Source organism: Dama dama, chromosome 6 (genome assembly GCF_033118175.1).
Source record: "Dama dama isolate Ldn47 chromosome 6, ASM3311817v1, whole genome shotgun sequence".
Taxonomy (NCBI): Eukaryota; Metazoa; Chordata; class Mammalia; order Artiodactyla; family Cervidae; genus Dama; species Dama dama.
In genome coordinates this window covers 1,156,799-1,175,795 of record NC_083686.1, presented here as the reverse complement: position 1 = coordinate 1,175,795, position 18,997 = coordinate 1,156,799, and the positions used below count along the sequence as shown (strand labels likewise).

General features: G+C 57.5%; 1 protein-coding gene and 1 non-coding gene across 5 annotated transcripts in view; both read right to left on the bottom strand.

Annotated features, from left to right (window-relative positions):
* Nucleotides 1–18,997, bottom strand: part of NSD2 (nuclear receptor binding SET domain protein 2) — a 71,490-nt gene that overhangs the window by 3,211 nt on the left and 49,282 nt on the right. Inside the window, exons 9-21 of one of the 4 annotated variants that reach the window (XM_061145365.1) lie at nt 17,941–18,065; nt 8,989–9,120; nt 8,774–8,897; nt 7,882–8,082; nt 6,968–7,147; nt 6,519–6,675; nt 6,186–6,391; nt 5,266–5,369; nt 4,119–4,388; nt 3,025–3,141; nt 1,143–1,284; nt 810–916; nt 109–313 (exon numbers count right to left, since the gene is read on the bottom strand). In XM_061145365.1, the coding sequence (XP_061001348.1) occupies nt 109–313; nt 810–916; nt 1,143–1,284; nt 3,025–3,141; nt 4,119–4,388; nt 5,266–5,369; nt 6,186–6,391; nt 6,519–6,675; nt 6,968–7,147; nt 7,882–8,082; nt 8,774–8,897; nt 8,989–9,120; nt 17,941–18,065 (2,070 nt within the window). Of the gene's footprint in view, nt 1–108; nt 314–809; nt 917–1,142; nt 1,285–3,024; nt 3,142–4,118; nt 4,389–5,265; nt 5,370–6,185; nt 6,392–6,518; nt 6,676–6,967; nt 7,148–7,881; nt 8,083–8,773; nt 8,898–8,988; nt 9,121–15,175; nt 15,676–17,940; nt 18,066–18,997 lie in introns of those variants that run through there. The other 3 variants (XM_061145366.1, XM_061145367.1, XM_061145368.1) reach the window with 3 other exon arrangements.
* LOC133058915 (small Cajal body-specific RNA 23) lies at nt 1,367–1,490 on the bottom strand. The gene has a single exon (XR_009693426.1). It is a non-coding gene; the product is annotated as a small Cajal body-specific RNA 23 (non-coding RNA).

Below are 18,997 nucleotides of genomic sequence, written 5' to 3'. Positions count from 1 at the left end.
CGCGTGTCTGCCTCCCTCCGGTCTGGGGCCAGGGCCTCGGGGCTCCCTCCTGACCACAGCTGGCGGCACCCCCGCCCCGCAGAGACCCGGGCGCCCACCGCGACGCACCGAAGGGCCGCTTGCCCAGGCCCAGGCAGGGCAGGTGGTAGGCCTTGGTGCAGCACTTGCGGTCGCAGAGCACCAGCTGGCCGCCGTCGCCGCAGCGGAAGCACTCGTCCTCCGAAGGCTTCTTCCCTTCGCCCTTCATGCGGCGCCTCCGGGCCTTCTTCTTGCTCTTCTTGCCCTTCTCCTCCGAGGACAAGGGTGCCGACGTCTGCAACGGGGAAGTTGGCACAGTCAGCACGGAGGCTGGGAGCCCAGGCAGGGCCGCGGGGGCCACAGGGGGTGAGGGCGCGGCGGCCCGTCTGCCTGAGGACCACGTGGCAGACGGGCTGCTCCCCACGTGGCACGCCTGGGCCCTGAAGGACCTCATTCAGGACGCGAGAACACACCAGAGCCGGGCCAGGCCGGGCCGGCCCGCACACGGCAGCTCCAGGCCAGACGCCTGCAGTGACCCAGCATCCTCGCGAGGGGGCCGGTGTCCCGAGTCCCGGGCCTCACGGTCACGCAGCTGGGATGCAGGCCCGGGGAGGTGGGGCGGCAGCCACGGGATGCTGAGGACACAGGTGCGGGCACCAAGCCCGGGAGCAGACCCGCCCTGACCACACCTGGCCTTGGCTCATGGCCCCAGACTGTGAGCGCCCCCAACCCCGTGATGCTCCGCAGCGGCCTGCCTGTGCCCCACAGACCCCGTTCCTGGCGTCACTCGCCTTCGGCCTGTCACCGAGGAAGCCGCTGCAGTTGGAGGCTCCGCAGCGACACACGGTCTTCTCGTTGCCCAGACAGTCAAGGTTGTAGTTGAAGGTCAACTCTGTCCCTGCGAGGACACACAGCACTAGGGACGTGGCCTCCCGTCTTCCCCAAGAGCCTCACAGCTGCGGGGGCAGCCCCCGGAGCCTCCCAGTCTGCTCTGCGAAGGGGACACTCCCAGCAAGACACAACTGCTCCACCACCCCGCACTCCTGACCCGCCACGCGGCCTGGGCCGGGGTCCTCTGCTTGCCCCTCGGCTGGGAGCCCCGAGTGCAGCCCGAGGCAGCATACCTGCGGGAATGTCACACACGGCGAACAGGCCCACACGCGTGTCCCCGTTCACCGTCCACTTGAGGGTCTCGCAGTTGGGCTGGCAGCTGTGGTTCATGAACCGGGAGTAGTTCCCCTTGGGGCCGGCATCGATGATGCGGTCCTGCAAGGCACAACCCGGGCGTCACGGGGCCCCCGCGGCGCATCCAGCGCTCACCCAAGGCTCTGCCCCACGCAGACAGCAGTGTTGCACTGGAAACCGTGGTCCCCCACGGCTGCTCGGATGGGACACCCCCAAACCAGTCCTGTTTCTCTGGCTCACGGAGGGCAGGTCAGCACCACGTGGAGAGACCAAGCGCTGGTGAGCGGGCGGCAGGGAGGGAGAGGTCGGGGGTCACCCCACCACCTAGACACACACGCTGATGGGGGCAAGACGGACCCGCTGAAGACACAGACTGCCTGCGGGTCCAGCCAGGCCAGCAGCGAGCAAACGGATCAGAGGACACGTGACCGCACACTGCGGGGGAGCCTGGCCGTCCCACTGCCATTCCGAGAAAACGCCCTTCTCTTCTCCGCCAGCCTGGGAAGGGCCCTCACTGCCCGACTTGTGGGGTCTTACTTCCGGGACCAGGGACAGACCCCAGGCCCTCGGCAGTGACAGATCCCAAGTGCGGGGCCACGAGGGAAGCCCCTCGCTTGCTTTCCAAGTCTTCACAACGTTTGGCATCTTACAGTTTTGTTTTTTTTAAACAACATATAAAGGCATAGATTTATTTACCCTGCTCAAAAAACTTGGTCAGGTTCATCCATGAAATGACCCGTGTCACACAGATCCTGGAGGACTCTCCCCAGGCCTCCTGTCTCTCCTTCACGCCTATGGACCGTCCCTCTGGCATCTCCCCGCCTCTCCCACCCGGTCTCAGCACATCTGCTGCGTCCAGTTTCTTGGGAGCTTCTTCAGTGGCAGTAACTTCCTCTGTCACCATCTAATTTTTCTTAGCCCATCCACTGGGTTAATTTCACTGAATTTATGTTAACTCCCAGTTTTAACTGTTTTATCAAATATGCCTGATTTATTCCTCAGTATCTTTTGTGTCTCTAAATCTCCTTTTAAGGTTTTAACCATTTTGTAACATATTTAATACCCTCTTTCAGATCTGGGCTTCTTGTCCCAAATTCTCAGCAGAGCCAAGTCTCTGTGAGGTCGTTGCACAGAGACCTCGCTCTGTTGTGCTGGCGCACATTAGGGGGGCAGGGCTTCTCCTCTGGTTCTCGCGGGAGAAAGGTGAGGGCGGGCTGTCAGGGCTGCTGTGTCAGGAGGCGCCCTCAGTGAACGATCATCTCAGGGGCTGATCTGTGTGTCAAGTGATCAACCTGGCATTTCTCACAAGATACAAGTAGTTCAAATATAGACTCTCAAACACAGGGAGGCACAGGCCTAGGGTTTTCATTTCTAATAAAATAACCTCCCTCACCACCACACCCCAAAAGAAGGGGGGATGGCAGGGGGTGCGGAAATCGGCCACCTCCTGGGATGGCTGTGTCCCCTAGAGCCCCCAGAGACGGCTGGTCAGCAGGGCGCTGCTCCCGACGAGCCTGCTCTCCTCCACCCCCTCCTGTGACAGTCCAGCTCAGCACCGCCCGAGCGCTGGGCCCCGCAGAGGACACATGCCCCCACTGCTGACGGACGTGGGCCCAAGACAAGGAACAGACACTATGGGAGTCTCCCCGAGTCCCTGAGGGTGACCTCCCGAGCCCTCCTCTCTGGCCCTGGGAGGACTGTTGGTGCCCCTGCGCGGATCAGGGACACACAGGGCTCCCAGAAGTTCTGCGCGGGGTGCTCGGCCCCAGCAGATACGGCGGAGCACATTCCTGCGAGACGGGCGGGAGCCGCCCCCATTACCTTGTCTATGGTGAGCATGTAGAAGTGGGTGATGTCGTTCTCGTGCGCACGCTTGATTCTCGCCATGCACTCCTCCTCGTCAATCAGCTCGCCCACATACTCGTTCACAAACTCCCCCTGGAGGCCAGAGGGCACCGCGCGGTGAGCAGCAGCCCCCGCCGGGCGGAGCCCCGGAGCCCCACATCCCCGCCCGCTCGCCAGTCAGGCGACCACACACTCTAAAGGCTGTCAGTGAGGCGCTTCCCTCAGCACCCGGGAAGGAGCGACACGCCGGCCCCCGCCCCCCAGCGCCCCGTGTCCGGGCACTGCAACAGTCGCCCGCCCCAGCGGACAGCAGGGTGCAGACCACCAGGCTTGCTGGTGAGAGCCCATGAGCCAGGGGTCAGGGCGGGACGCACGGGGCCGGGGCACCTGTCCTTCAAGCACCTCCCGACTTCTCTGTCCTCGACACCGCTAGGGTCAGCCATGGCAAGCAGCCTGAATGTGGACGCCGCGTGGTCTGTCTCCCTGGTAGCCTGGCCCTGCCTGCCCTGTCCTGGGACGGCCTCGCAGGAACGACTCCACAACACTGCTCAGTGACCCTCCTGCCACCCATCTCAGTAAACCTTTCACTTCCCAATGGCTGCCGTCAGAACTCTGGCAGAAGGCCGGACTCGTGGGATTTTAGTTTTACTTCGGTAAACATCTTCCATTCAATGTTTTATAATCTTCAATCATAACAATTCAGAAACCCTTTTTGAAATCCTGTTCTCAGTGAGTGCGAAAGCAACATGAGCAAGTGAAGTCTAGGAGAAGGAAGAGGTGAGTGAGCCCTGGACTCACACACACACACACGCGCACACACACACACATGAACACACACACATACATGCACACACATGCACCCACGCACATGCACCCACATGCACATGCACCCACATGCACATGCACCCACATGCACACAATGCACCCATGCACACGCACATCAATACACCCATACATGTACACACTGACATGCATGCACACATGCACGTGCACATCCACACACATACGCTGCACACATTCACACATCAACATGCACAGGCAGGCACACACATGCACGTGCAAGCGCGCACCTTTCTGATGTCCCTCTTGGCCACCAGGCCCCAGCCCTTGCCGTCCGTCTTGATGATCTTGGTCTCGGGGTACTGGCGCTTGGTGAAGCACTGGTTCTGGCAGAACTCGCCCGCGGGGCACACCTGCGGGTGGCACTCGAACATGAGCATGCGGTTCAGGCACTGCGAGTCAGAGCCGCACGGGTTCTCGTCGGTGGGCTTGCAGTTGCACTTGGGGATCTCGGAGATGTCCGCTGTGTGGACCTGCACCTTGCCGTAGGGCTTGTTCACCTGCAGGCGAGTGAGAGCCGCGCTCAGCCTCCCGGCCCCTCCCCCTAGCCCCTCCTCCCGCGGCCCCTCCTCCGGGCCACCTCAAGGCGGCACTGAGCTCCAGAGAACCCCCAGGAGGGGCGAAGGGCCACCGGACCTTCTCCTCGGAGCAGAAGTGCAGGAGGAGGGGGCGGGGCAGCCCCCGGCCTCCTGAGCTCAGAGCTAACGCAGGAAGGCAGCAGGGGAGGAGGGGACAGGAGCAGGAAGGGCAGCAGAGAGGCCGCGGTGAGAGGCGCCTGCTCACTGGCACCCGGGGTGGGCCGGAGGAGCTGGTACAGCCTTGGGAACTCCAGCGGCACCCTCGGGCCCCCCATAATTCCATTCCAGGGGACTCATCCCAAAGCGAAGGCTAAATGCACCTTAGTCACAGATGCTGACCACAGCCCAGGTACGGGGAGCGAAGACAGAGCCCCTGACCTGCCTCGAGGTGGAGCACGGGCGCCCACCCTGGTGGCGCGGCTGGCAGCACGTGGGAACACAGCCCCCGCCCCACCCGCTCACTGCCTGCACCATGTGAAGGTCCGTCTGGGCCGGGAGCCCCGGCCGAGCCCTGGCTGGGCCGACCACCTCCCATCTGGGCTTGTCCCCAGCGCTTGGTGGCAACGAGTGCTCCAGGAGGAGGGCCTGTCCGTTCGCCCCCTGCTCCAGGCAGCCTGGCCAGCACTGTGGTTCTATGGCTGACCATCAGGCTGAGCGCAGACCTCCTGTGCAGAAGCCCTGCCCGCACCCTGTCCTCCTCGAGTCAGAGGACACATGGCCAGTGACAGCATCGACCCCCGCCTAGGACGCCTGGCGCAGCTGTCCAGGAGGAGAGGCCCAGCCCCGCCAGGACGGTCACCTTGATGTGCTTGTAGGGCGGGGGCCTGCGTTCGCTCTCCTGCGTTTCTCGGGCTTCCCTTTGAAGTTTGATTTCACGGAAACGGGCTTCGGCTTCTTGCAGTGCTAAAGTCAGTGAAATGGCAGTAAAAGATTTTAACAAATAGATACATCCACCCATTGCGGTCTGTATGTTAATGACTTTGTCTAGACTTTCATCTCGCTGCTAAGCGTTGTCTCTAGTCTCCTTAAACCAGGAGGAGGCCACATGGCACCCACATAGACAGGGGCACAGGACCACTGGCCAGCTTAAGAACTGGGGAGCTCTGCAGGGCCTCTGACATGGGGGCTGACCCTGCCCTTGCCCAGCCGCCTGCCTGGCCGACCTCTCCTGAACAACCCTGGAGAAACCTGGGTGGGCCACGTGCAGGGGCGGGGGGGGGGGGGGTCACCTCCCCAGGGGGTGAGTGCCCAGGCTCCACGGCCCCGCCACCCTCACGTGCCGCCCTTCCTGACCCCTGTGTCCCCCAAGCGAGGCCAGCACTCTGTCCCCTCTGTCCCCTGCCCGGCTGTGGGATGGAGGCGCCTCTGCAACTGCTGACGGGTCAAGGGAGCCCCGAGAGCTGGTGCAGCAGCCGCGGACTGCAGCGTGCTCCCGCCCACATGAGGCAAGCCGGGAGAAATCCCTGCAAGCTACTACTAAGACAGCCTCCTGAAGAGAGCTCTGATGCACGCTAGTGGAGGTCACCACAAACAAGGTTAGGAAACTTATTAAACGTCACATCTTGTCCCCTGCTTCAACAAACCCATCCACAAACATGTAAGCTACAGCTAGAAGAGAATGCTGCGTCCAGCGCTTCCCAGAGAAACCAAACAATAGAAACGCAGTCAGGATTAGCAGAGGCCCCCGAGCACCGTCCCCAGCCCCGCGGAGCCCCGTACCGTTTTTGAAGACTCTTCCGATCCCTCTGACCCCCTGGTAGCGGCTGCCCCGGTCCCCCTCCATGTACGGGAACACTCGCGCCTGATGCGTCCAGTAATAATCTTTAGACCCAAAGAAAAACACAGGGAATTCTCCAACCTCGTGCTTCATTTTCTGAATATTTGGGGGGACATTTTTGGGATGGCAAACTTCTGCCGGCCACCATCTATTATAAATATTAAAAACAGGGTTCACAGACTCTTCAGAGAGAGTGACAGAATTTCAGTGCGTTCAGCTCTGTAAAGGAAAAGAAGACAGTGACCGCGGCGGCGGGCGGGCGCCTCCTCCCCCACCTGTAGTTCCCGAGCTTCACCCAGATGATGTCCTGGAAGTGCAGCTTCTTCCCGGCCCTGCAGTCGTTGCAGAACCAGCTGCCGTCCGGCATCTCGATGCTCAGGCAGTCGGGGTGGAAGGCCGCCGGGCAGGCCTCGCAGCACAGCAGGCTCCCCCCTGCAACAAGGGCGCCCTTAGCCCCAGACCCCACCCCGACTCCCGGAACCTGCGTCACACAGGAGCACGCTTTCTTTTCACCATGAAAGCCAACCCCTGAGTCTGTGATACGCCATGGTTAACGCAGAGACCACGAATGCGACTACGTGGGCAAACACGAGCAGCCAGAGGGTAGACAGGGCTGGAGAGGTGTCACGGCCAGCCCTCGGCGTGCGGCCCCGGGACAGCCCGGAGCAGCCACGAGCGTGCGCGGGGCCGGGGGTCCGGGGGGCCAGGGGGCCAGGGGGCTCACCTTTGGAGCACACGAAGCACCAGCTCACGTTGACGTGCGCGTGGTGCCTCTTGCCCTTCCGGGCAGTGAAGTGGTTCGTGCAGATGATGCTGTTGGACGCAATCACCGAGCAGCCCGCGGCCAGACACGCATCCCCTCCGTGGTAGGCGACGGGGCACCGGACACACCGCAGCATCTTACCTGGAGCGGACACGCCCACACCCCACACCTCAGCGGGGCAGCCGGGCCTGGGCCTCTGCAGGCTCACAACGCTGCTGTGGAAATACCCGGGGGGCAGCGGAAGAAAGCAGGGGCTCGGGTGGGAGGGTAAGAATGTCACTAGGCACTGTGAAGACACATTTCCTTGAGGCGATGGTGACTCAACAAGGCGTCAGAAAACGGCCAAGCACGTAGTGCTGCTGTCTAAAATGAGGTCAACCAGGGTCTCTCAGCCGGGGTACTGGGGCCCAGCGGGGGCCCGTGGGGGCAGCCCTGCGCATGCCAGTAGGGACCCCCAACGCCTCCAGACGTGGCCTGACGCCCCCTGGAGCGCACGTCCGTAGCCAAGGACCGCTGGTGTCAGGGAGCAGACACCCACTGCCCTTGAGTCCCAGACGCCACACAGCACGACACAGATGGGACTGGACTTGAACATGCTGTCCTCACACATGAGGCCCATCAAGGCCCGAACAAATGACATCTGTCAAAAGCACTCAGGCTCCCTTTTCTAAAGTCAGCAATCGCTAGGATGACATTTAGGGCAGGAAAAAGGGGAAACAGCAAGAAAAACCGTAACCCCACTCGCGTCCAGTCAGTGACAGAAGGTATCTAAACCTACGCCGAGGCAAAGCTCTCGGGGACAAGCCTGACACCCCCGCCCGCCCTCGACGGCTGGGACCCTGTCACACCCGCGCGGAGCTTCTGTGTGTCTGTACCTTTCGATGGCCTTGGGTTCGAGGGGTTGGAGGCGTGGCAACTCAGGCAGCTGTGAAGCGGGCATCGGAAGCCCCGGCTCTCGAACACCGTCAGGGGGAACCTGCGCACGCAGGCCTCGTGGTAGAACTTCCCGCACTGCGACACCACGCAGCGCTTGACGTCGCTCTTGCTCTCCTTACACACAAAGCACGAGTGGATCCCTGGCGGCCGGGGCGAGAGGGGCGCAGAGCGGGGCTGAGCCGCCACGCCTCGGGGCGGGCTCTGCTCCTCCTCCAGCCTGTCAGCCCTTGAGGGGCCCTGCCCCCGGGGGTCTGACCAGGCTGCCCGGGAGGGGCTGCGCCCTCCAACAGGCGAGCAGCTGCAGGAAGGGGCTCTCCAAGAAACGCTCCCCATCTCCTTCCGAGGGGAAGACCCGTGAGCACTAGCAGGGACGGCGCCCCACAGCCAGCGCCGGGAGTTCCAACAACTGGACCGTTCCAAGGAGTCCAGACACCCTCGGCCCGGCCAGGGAAGAGGAGGTGGACGATGACTTCAGCCGCATGGGCTGTCCACACCCCTCCCCAGACGGCGCAGCTAACCAGGAGGCAGAGACCGGGCGCGCGGGGGGCGGGGCGCGCGGGGGGGCGGGGCGCGCGGGGGGCGGGGCGCGCGGGGGGCGGGGCGCGCGGGGGGCGGGGCGCGCGGGGGGGCGGGGCGCGCGGGGGGCGGGGCGCGCGGGGGGCGGGGCGCGCGGGGGGCGGGGCGCGCGGGGGGCGGGGCGCGCGGGGGGCGGGGCGCGCGGGGGGCGGGGCGCGCGGGGGGCGGGGCGCGCGGGGGGCGGGGCGCGCGGGGGGCGGGGCGCGCGGGGGGCGGGGCGCGCGGGGGGCGGGGCGCGCGGGGGGCGGGGCGTACCTGAGCTGCACTCGCCACAGAGGAGGCGCCCCTCCGGCCTGCGGGAGAGGCCCAGGCAGGCCAGGTGGAAGGCGCCGCAGCAGGGACCCTCGCACAGCACCAGGCTGCCCGGCTCCTCGCACAGCTGTGGGGAGAGGGCCGGAGGCTCAGGGGGTTCCCCGCGCCCGCCGGCCTGGCGGAGGGAGGCCGCCCCGGCCCCTGGCCCTGCACCTCACCTGGCACACGTGCTCCTTCCTGGCTGTGGCTCCCCGCTCCGACCTCTTAGAAGAGACGGACGCCTCGGTCTGGGTTTCGTCCGCGCTCTCGTCCGGGGACTCCGGGGGCTCGTCTCCGGGGCCGTCCGAGACCTGGGAGGAAGGAGGCGGACGACAGTTCACAGTGGCCGCCAGCAGCCCCGCCGGCTCCCCCTGGGCGTGGGCCCGCTGCGCGCCTGCACACACGGGGAGCGGCCCCCGCCTGGTGTCCAGGTCATGGTGTGTGGAGCGCGCGCGCCACATCTCGCCACGTTCCTTAGAAACGAAGTAACTTTTTTGAAAACCCAGTTTGCTTTTACAGGTGAGTTAGGACGGGCAGGGGGCCAACGAGCTTGCCTTTTCTTACCCGATCTAAAAAGGGTCAGTGATCTTAGGCTAAGAGAGACGTGTCCACAGCCAACACTGTGTCAGATGCGGGCCTCTGAGGCAGAATCACGTCTCACTGCGGCTGTGGTCGGGTGGGCAGCAACTCGGGACGCGTGTCTACAACGCGTGCTCCCCCAGAGCAGGGGCCATCGTCCAGACGTGCCGCCCGGTAACAGACCGAGAGCCCCGCCCGCCCCCTCCCACGGCCTCGAGCCTGCGGAGGGGCAGGGGGGCAGTCTCTGGGAGAGGCGGGCGAAGGCCCCTTCCTGCCGCTGGACACAGCCTTTCCCTCACAAGACCAGCAACAGTAAATCTTTATGGATAGAAACCAATAAATCTTTAATCAGAAACCTTAAATTCAAATTTTCTAAAGCCTAAAAAATACATTTAGTATTTACCAGATGTTAGGCAAATAAACACTAAAAACTGAATTTTCAACAGAGCAGAAGTAATAAGCTAATTTCCTGGTCACCTCAATAACCACAGCAACAAGTAATTATGACCCAGGCTTGCTATTTACCAAGAACACAGAACTAGAAACTCAATCGGGCCAAGTTTCTTCTTTTTTAAAAAACCAACAAAACAAAATAAACCCTGGCAGCCAGTTCATCCAATTCTGGAGCTTTATCAGTGGCACTTCGCCAGGTTTACCTCCCTGAAATGACAGGGTGCAGCGGAAGGAAAAAACCCTGACGAAGGGGCTTCTGCTGACTTGAAACACGGAGTTAAGGTGTGCTGACCTCTCTGGGGTTTGCAGGCTGCCTGGCATCTGAGGGCGGCTGCCGGGTGTGAGCCCCCGTGCCAGCCTGGCCAGGCGCCTAGGGCTGACAGAGCCCCGTCTCCAAAGAAAGCAGCCTGTTCCCTTGATTTCCCCACCTTCTCCCGCAGGAAGGAGATGGCGTGGACGGGCACTGTTGCCCGAGGCCCTTCCTATGGCTCACCGCCTCCTCCACACTGGTGCCCCAGAGAAGGCAGCCAGAACGCCCTGAGTGCAAACCCCGTTTGACGTGTGCGTCAGAGGCACCAACAGGCCGAGCCCCTGCCCAGATGAGTCTGCAGAGGCACCAGGCAGCAGGTGGGCAGCGGTCCCCCGGCCCTGGCCCCACACGGCCGCCTGAAAACCGACCCGTGGGAGGGCCTTCACGGGGGCTCCGGGGACAAGCCCGGCGCCTGACCCACCACCCAGGTCCTCCCCTTGACAAGGCTGCAACAAATCTAAAAGCTAAAAAAAAAAAACAAAAAAAAAAAAAGAAAAAAAATGCACGGAGAGAAAGACAGAAAACACAGACCAGTCCAGGGTCAAAGGAAGGAACAGCACCTTTTATTTAAGATTTACAGAAAAAGTGACCACGTTTCCACTTGGAGATATTCCTAAATTAACAAAGTCTGGTTTGAGGAAATAAACACTGAGTACATATTTTTGAATGGAAATATAAATGTTCAAGACACACAGGAGGCGCATTTTCTGCCGGGCTCTAAGGTACACATACAGCAGCAGACCTTACAACAGTGCAGTCCGTGGCAGGTGGGGAGGGTCCGCTGGCATCCCAGCGCGCCCCTGCCCGCGCCCAAGGCCCCTGCGCCGGCCGGGATCTGACGCACGACGGCGGAGCGCGCCGGCCGGGGTCTGACGCACGAGGGCGGAGCGGGCGGCACCGGCTCTGGCTGCAGCTCCACCTCCAGGGCACCAGGGCCGGGCTTACTCGGAGACACATTCACCTGCACGGTCCCAACACAGTCCCAACTCTCAGGCTACGACCTCTAGGGTGGGCTCCACATCCAACAGGAGGCGCTAGGAGAGACGCCCAGGGCCAGGCGGCGGGCGCAGCTGCCCCCCACGCACACCCGCTACCTACGCGCCCCGCGGCAGGGACACGCTCCTGTGGGCCGGTGCGGTCTCCGGAGCGTGCCAGGGCCTCGTCAGCGAGACACGAACGGACACGTGTGCCTAGGGGACAGGCGAACCAGCTTCTAGAAGCGACTCGGGAGTCCCAGGCAGGCCCTACGCTCGGACAGCGTTACACAGTGAGGTTCAAATCTTTTAACAAACATCCCTTCACAAGTTGACACTACATCAGTTTAAATACAATTACAGACCTTGAACAACATATTTCTATAAACCAACATTACTTTTTTGAGTTACGCTTTTGTAAAGGGGGAAACAGATCACTAGACGCACGTTCACAGAGGGTGAGGGTTGACAGGTGATAGGACTCCTGTGCCGGGGAGCGTTAATGAGCTTAAAACCAAAAGACTAATCTCAAACAGGTCTTCCAAGTTGACATCACAGTGAAGTATTAGGGTGGAATTAAAATAATTCATAAGTTAGTCATTCATCACCTGAAGTGCTACAATGCAAACAGAAGTTATTGAACATGTGTTACAGCGACCCTTCCTCACTGCCCCAGCCCAGGTCTGAGTCGAGAGAGCACACACCCTGGCCCTGTCCTCACACCACCGTCTAACCAGCGGCCCTGGGAGCCCCGACAGCCCCCAAAGGTGCCCTGGCAGGTTGTGGGGCTGCTACTCCACATTCAAGGCCGGCCCTCGTCACAGGTGAAAAGGAATCTCTACAATGTCCTGTGAACCCGGTGTGGTCCCAGCTGTGTCCCCAGCAGCTGCCACCCGCAGAGTGGACTGGGGAGGGCTGCTGGGGAGGCCCGGCTGGCAGCTGTCAGCAGAGGCCAAGCCCCCGAGTTCCCCCCACTGTTGCCCCCACCCTGTCATTTCTGCAAGGTGCAAGATGCCCTGAATAAGCGGTGAGCACACGCTTCCAAACACACACTAAAGAATTATGTGCAAAGACCCCACACCTACACCGAGGCCAGAGAAAGCCGTAAATGTGGATCCAACACAGGAAGCTACCTGCGGAAGACGGTCAACCTCTCACCACTGGCAAGTAAGTCAGTAGTAACTTCTAATATTCTACGTAAAACAGCAAAAACAGTACTTAGAAGGATGAAAATAAATTTCACTGACCAAATATCCTAAAATATACAGGAGTCAGCATATTTCTTGGGAAAAAACACTGAAAGCCAATCATAGATTTGAGAGCACTTTGAGAAGCCTTTTCTAATAAGACAGTAGTATTTCAACTCTTTCAGCAAAAAAACTATAATTTAGGTTCATAATCTAATAGATAAACTGAGTCCTCAGAAATTATTTCTGTTCACAGATTTTTAAAAGCTGAGGTGATGAAACTATTGATTCTAAAAGCATAAATGCCAGTTTCACGCTGAGTCAAGGTAGCTCTCATCCAGTCTGAACACACACAAATCCCTGACCAGAACACACTTAACAGTGAACTGATAATTAAAGGAGACAGATGTGTCTCAGAAGCTGTGACGTTAGAAGCCAAATGGAAAGGAAGTCAAGTCAATCAAGTCAACTTGCCGAAACCACAGTGGTCGTGTCTGCCGCCCCCTCTCCTCCAGGGAAGGGCCACCTTCTTGCTCAGCTGGGCCGTGCTCACCTGCCCGAGCCCTCCAGGAGCACCCTCCAAGCTGGCACTGCCCGATCAGCGGAGGACGCTCTGCACTTAAAACGCTTACATTGTTACTGAAAGGGACAAAGTCTCAGCACTCCGTCTGCCACAGCAGGGCCAACGTCCACTCACAACTGTCTCTGGGGAGAGAACCCTAACTTTAAGCTCATACATGGGCACCTTTTATGTTTCTGGATCTAGATACTAATTGACAGTCTGAGTTTTCTTCTTTACACCATCTCTGAGACTCAGTGGGTGTGAGAGCCGCCCTGGTCTGGCCAGGCTCACGTGCTCCGGATTCAGCGTCCAGGCGAGCAGCTGGGCCCAGAAACCCAGAGGTGGCAGGCCTCCCCCTCCTCTGCCCTTCCTCCGCTGTGTCCAGCTGCTCCATCCACCTGGCCACCAGACCTTTTGAACTGGCCACCCTTGTCCCCCACCATGGACCTGAGCACTCCGCCTAGAACATTCCTATGGTTTTGCATGGACTTCCATGAATACCATAGGGCTGGGCCTCCCAGAGACCACTTGGGGTGCAGTCTAACCCTTCCTAAAGGGTGGGGGTGGGGGCGGACACGCCTTGCAAGAGACACCCTCTGCTGTGTGTTTACTCGCAGCTGGGAGGTGCAGAGACATGAGATACTGGAGAGTGGTGAGATGCAACCTCCCCTAACCCCCACGAGGACGTCTCACAGAAAGGCAAAGAGGAGGGGAGCCTGCGGATGGCAGGGGGCCACTGCACTACAATCTCAGGGCCCCTTTGTTTCTGGAATGGCCTCCACCTCTGGTCTCCTACTTTGCCAACACAGGTGTGGGGTGTGGAAGGGGTGGTCACGGCAGGGACCTTGTACGCAGTGTAACCAGATTCACCTCAACAACAGGCAGAAACAAACAGCATAACTCTGACTTCAGGAAGTGAAGACCGCCCATGTTACACAGCACGCAGCCCATCTGCACTCCCGCACACACTACTGCTCATCTCTAAGGCCTCTCCAACCAGGAGCCCCTTCCACTCAGCTCCTCCAGAAGCCAGAACGCCCTCTGGGGAGCTCGGCTCCCCCAGCACCCCAAAGCGAGACGCCACTGTATCCAGAGCAGACACAGCCGCCCTTCCCGCTGGCCACCCTCCCGACGTCCCAGCCGAGGCTCACTGCGTGGCCTCACGCCTGCCCCACGCACCCTCCCCACTCCGCTGATGCAGACTCCGTGCTGCTCGTGGGGCGCACCGAGTCCTCCCCATCAGAGGGAGGCTCGCCTGTGGCCGACTCTGACTGCACCTGTCACGTGTTGGCAGTTGGCAGGCTGGCTACAACTCAAACTTCCTCAAGCCATCCTCTCCCATGAGCCTCTTAACTCTTGTCACAGGCCTCCAGGAGGAGGTTTTACTCTGGGTGGTGGCTTTTTGGACTCGGTCATTTTTACACCACTGTTTTTTGACATTTTACAATTTCGTGACTGGTTTTGGGGATTCCTCCACCATTCCTTTAGGAGCCGCGTGACTGTGACCATCCTGGAGGCCCACATCCCACTATGTCTGAGCAGGGTCACTGGCCAGCCTCAGGCCGCACCCAAAGCAGGGCCACGCCCAGTACACGCTGCCTCTGGGTCTACTTCAGCCCCATGAGCATCGTGCAGTCCCGAGGACCACTCTGCATGCCAAAGCAAAATTTATACTTTTGGATAAAAATGGAATGGATGATGATTTTATTATTTTTATTGTTATAACCATTTTTGTCACAATAGCGAACCACTAAGTCCTTGCAAGGTGCCAAGCACCCCAAGTATTTTACATGCGGTACATTACTTAATGGTTTAGAATACAAGTATCAGTGAGAAACTCGTTAAACGTAAAACACATCTGAAGCGTCTGCTCAGCATGAGTCAAGTGCTACGAGCCTGGTAAAGTGAAGAGCCCCCCGCCTCCGTGAGCTGACAGGCACACAGGCCTCTCCCCACCATGCGGGTGCGCGGGCCCCTGGGGCACACCAGGTGGCCGCCCAAGACTGAGACATTTAACGTGATGGCCCACGTTCCACAAAAGCAACCGAGGGAGAGGTGGGTGAGAGTAAGCTAGTGACAGGACCCCTAGAGAACGGTTACTGAATCAGGAGATTAAATGGTTCACAGCGATATTGCAAACGACAGTTTTTCCTATAAATTTACTACAGCTAGTGTCATAGTAAAACTGTTTAGTAAAAAAAGACAGAACCAAAAGTCTTCCTGCCTTTTATGTTGGAAATTAGTTTGCTATCTACAGGGTTGAATACATTCCATTAGCAATGAGAACAGTCAACCATGAGAACAGTCAACCAGGACTCTTTTTAAAGTGTGCTGTTTGTTCTTTGTTTTTGAACATTTTTTCAAATGTTTTTGACATTTTTTTCAATAAAAATTCAGAAAGTTATGAACTACAGGAGAAAAACGACCTCTAACAGAATGAACCCCTTCAGTGTCCTGTCCTTGTCGCAGGCCCAGGACAGCCCCTGACCAAGGGCACCCTTTCGACCACTGGAATATGAACGTGTTTCTGTTATGAGATGAATGTGACTGGTTAAATGGCCTTGATTAGGTATCTTACCTTGGTCTTAACATTTGTTATCTGTTTTCTTCATTGTGTGTGTTATTAATACCAGTAAAACAGACTATCACACATCTTCCATAACTGACTGTGAAAGCAGTGCCACCGAGTGTGCACGATGGCGCGCCGCCTGCAGCAGACATCTCGGAAAATTACGCGTGCAAAGTGCAGCACAGAGCAGCTGAGTTCAAATCCAGCTTGGCTGATGTGGCTCCCACAAAAGCTGTTACCGTGAAGGCGAAAAAAATAAGAATTTGCTCTACTAAGGGAATTAGAAACGAAATTACAAAACACTTATATCACATTGACTCTGCCCAGGCCTCTGCCATGCAAGCGTGTGGCTGTCATCTGTCCTCACCGGCCGCAGCGCTGCTGCAGAAGGACTGCTCTGCTGTGAGCCTGACTGGCCACACACACCTGTTTGAGAGGAATTTAGACCGCAGCATGACCTAAGATGTCTGGACATACCAACCCTGTTAAGCTCCTTATTTTAGTGAAAGGAGAAACTGTAAACACGCAAAGGGCATGTGACTCACCCCGAACGGGGCCTGACAACAGCAGTCCCATGGTCACCCAGGGCCCACCGGAATCAGAGTCAGTGGCTTAGAGGGTTTCTTTACACACTATAGTGCCTCTCGTGCTTAAAAAAGGCACTTAGCCTGGCCGACACTGTGAATGCCCACTGGAGTGCAGTCGTGTTAACACAGACACACACAAGCCTTCTAGCTCACCTAAAGTGAATTCTAACAAACAGTACAATTCTGTAAAAATGAACTCTAATGTGAGATTGACATATGCTGCACAGAAGTGGCTGATAGAGAAAGCCTAGTGATCTAAATGTTTTTATGTAAGGGACAGAATGCACACCATGGAATCTATGTATCACCTTCAAAATGCAAAACGGTGTATGCATGTATCATCTCAATGTGTTTAATACATAATATATAGGTATTTAATTATCTACTTCTGAAGTTCCAAATAATTAAAAATTAATTAAGTCTAATGACTGTAAAATGCTCCGTCAGTCTTCCCAAGCTCAGACCAGATGTCTGAGCCAGGGAGACAAGGATCGCCCTAGTCCGAAGCAACCCAGGGCCCCTGACAGACGTCCTCCCCTCCGCCCGCCATCCTGGGGCACTGCTCCAGGTCCACACCTCTGACCCACAGGACTCATGACGAGGAACAGGAGATGAGACCTCGGTGACCTCGTGCGTTTCTGTTGACGGTATCGCTCAACAGTAGAAGTAAAAAAAACCCACCAAATAAGTGGGCCGAAGTATGAAACCAGAAAAACTCATTAAAAAGTTCTTTGACAAAACAGCTGACTGAAGAGAAACGGTCTATAGAACTGAAACTTGTAGTATTCCTCTTCTTTAGAGCTGCAGACCACCTTTTATTTAACGTTAGGATACGTGGACAAGAAAAACAGGAAAAAGCTTTGTACGGAACCTGCCTTTTCATGTGTCAGTCAGCTCTAGGGCCCCAGTGAGGCAGACTACTGCTGTATCTGGACAAACACTGCATCACCTGCGCTGGCTCAACGACAGGGAGCCCGAGCCCACACAGGCCCGCAGGGCACCGTCCCAGCCCTGCCACCCCCAGCTGCCCATCGGCCTGAGTGCCAGCAGAGCCCTCGCCCCAGAAGGCCTGCCCGCCTCTAACGGGCACGGGCACCCGAGCATCCCCACCACAGCCCGCAGTGGAGGCCACATCAGCAGTGCCAGCTCCTGACCCACCTGCTGCCTTACAACCCTGTCCCAAAACAGCCCAAGGTGAATGTCTCTTCAAAGACATTCTCGAGATAGGACTCATGTCCACAACGAGGAAAGGACCACAGGGATCAAGATAACCAGACGCTTCAACCTGAAAATAAGCTCCTTGGGCAGTCCTGAAACTGGGAATCCCAAACTCCCTCTGCACAAAAAAAGACCAGACCTCCTTCCGGAGGTTGCCTCCGTTTGGTTTTTGGTCATGCGAAGAGGCAGGCCTGACGGTGGTGCCCTGGCCTGCGGGTGTGAGAGCCTTGAGCGGCTCCGTCCACAACACGGGCCACCAGGCCCAGAAAGGAGGGCCACGGCCACGGCAGTCCTGACTCACCTCGCCATCAAGCACTGAACAGCACACCAGGCTAAGTAGGAAGCTGGGGGCCCGTGGCCACGGACACACAGGGCCTGCACACAGCGGCCCGCCCTCCCTGGGGGTGGCTGCCCTAGGCCCGCGGGCAGTCCGCCAACGCGAGTCAGCTCAGGACCGTGTGGAACATCACAGACCAACATCTTGAAGACAGATTCCAAGCACAATGAAATGCATCCATACTGAAATGCAGCCACGCACGAGCAACTCATACTGTGCACGTGTTTCTATATGAAGCACACACAGCTCAGAGAACCTGCGCTCACTGTCAGCTCTGACCTCTACCACACTTCAACGTGGGCAACTACACAGCCTCCACATGAGTTCGTGCTGACCACCCTCATTAAGATTTTACCTCGTTCTCAGTTAAGGACGCGGAAGGAGACGAGCTTTTGCTAAAGGTGAGGGTGGTGGCGGTTGCTGCGGGGGCCCGGTGGCGCTTCTTCAGGGGCTTGCAGGCATCAGACAGGTGTTTCGTGGCTGTAAGATAATTTCGGTTTATAAAATAAAGTTTGAAACCTTAAACCTTCCATCTCCCTCCTCCTTTCAAAGTACCCCTCTAATAACTGAAGTTCTAAAGATGAATTTTCTGGGCGCTAAATAACTCTTTGCTGTGGGACAATGAGGGCTGGTGAGCTGGGCGGTGAACAGCCGGAAGCTCGGCCTGGGCCTCGCCAGCCCACCCCCACCTGGCGCCAGTCCCCCTGCCAGTTTGTCTGCAGCCAAGTCCCGACAGATCATCTCACCCACAAGGAGTTAGCATCTCTGAACAGAAGGCAGTCAATGTAACAATACCACTATCACACTCAAAACTATCAATTCTTTCTATTATCAAATATCCACTCTGTTCAAACTACTTACAAATACCTGTTTTGTTTTGTTTTTAAAAAAAGTCTGTTCAGTTAACTTTTAAAAACCAGTATAGTTCTTTATGCAAAATAAGGAAAAGAACCACTTTCAATCTTCTCTTGCTCTGAATTTAATTTTCCTTTTAAATTAAGATTTGGAGATGGTAAGCTTTCTTCAGACAGATACATCAAAAACATAATTAATGAAAAGGTTAAAAAAAAAAAAAAAAAAGGTGGCCTGTTCCTCTTTATTATTTTGACAGCTATTTTTCCCAAATATTTTAAGCTAATTTCTTCAACACATATAACAGAGATAATTAGTTCATTACTTTCACCTTAGCAAATACACATGGAGAACTGGGTACTAAAAACAGTGGAATTTACCACAACAGCTAGTACCATCAAGTCACAAGCCTGGACATTTCTGATTTGAATCACCTTTCTAATATGACTTTAAACTGAAGACAGTAAAGCCAAGTAGAAGTCAGAAGAGCAACTTGGGTGAGCAGCGGCCAAGCACTGCAGGAATTTCCCACCAGAGCAAGGGCCCTGCAGCACGGGTGC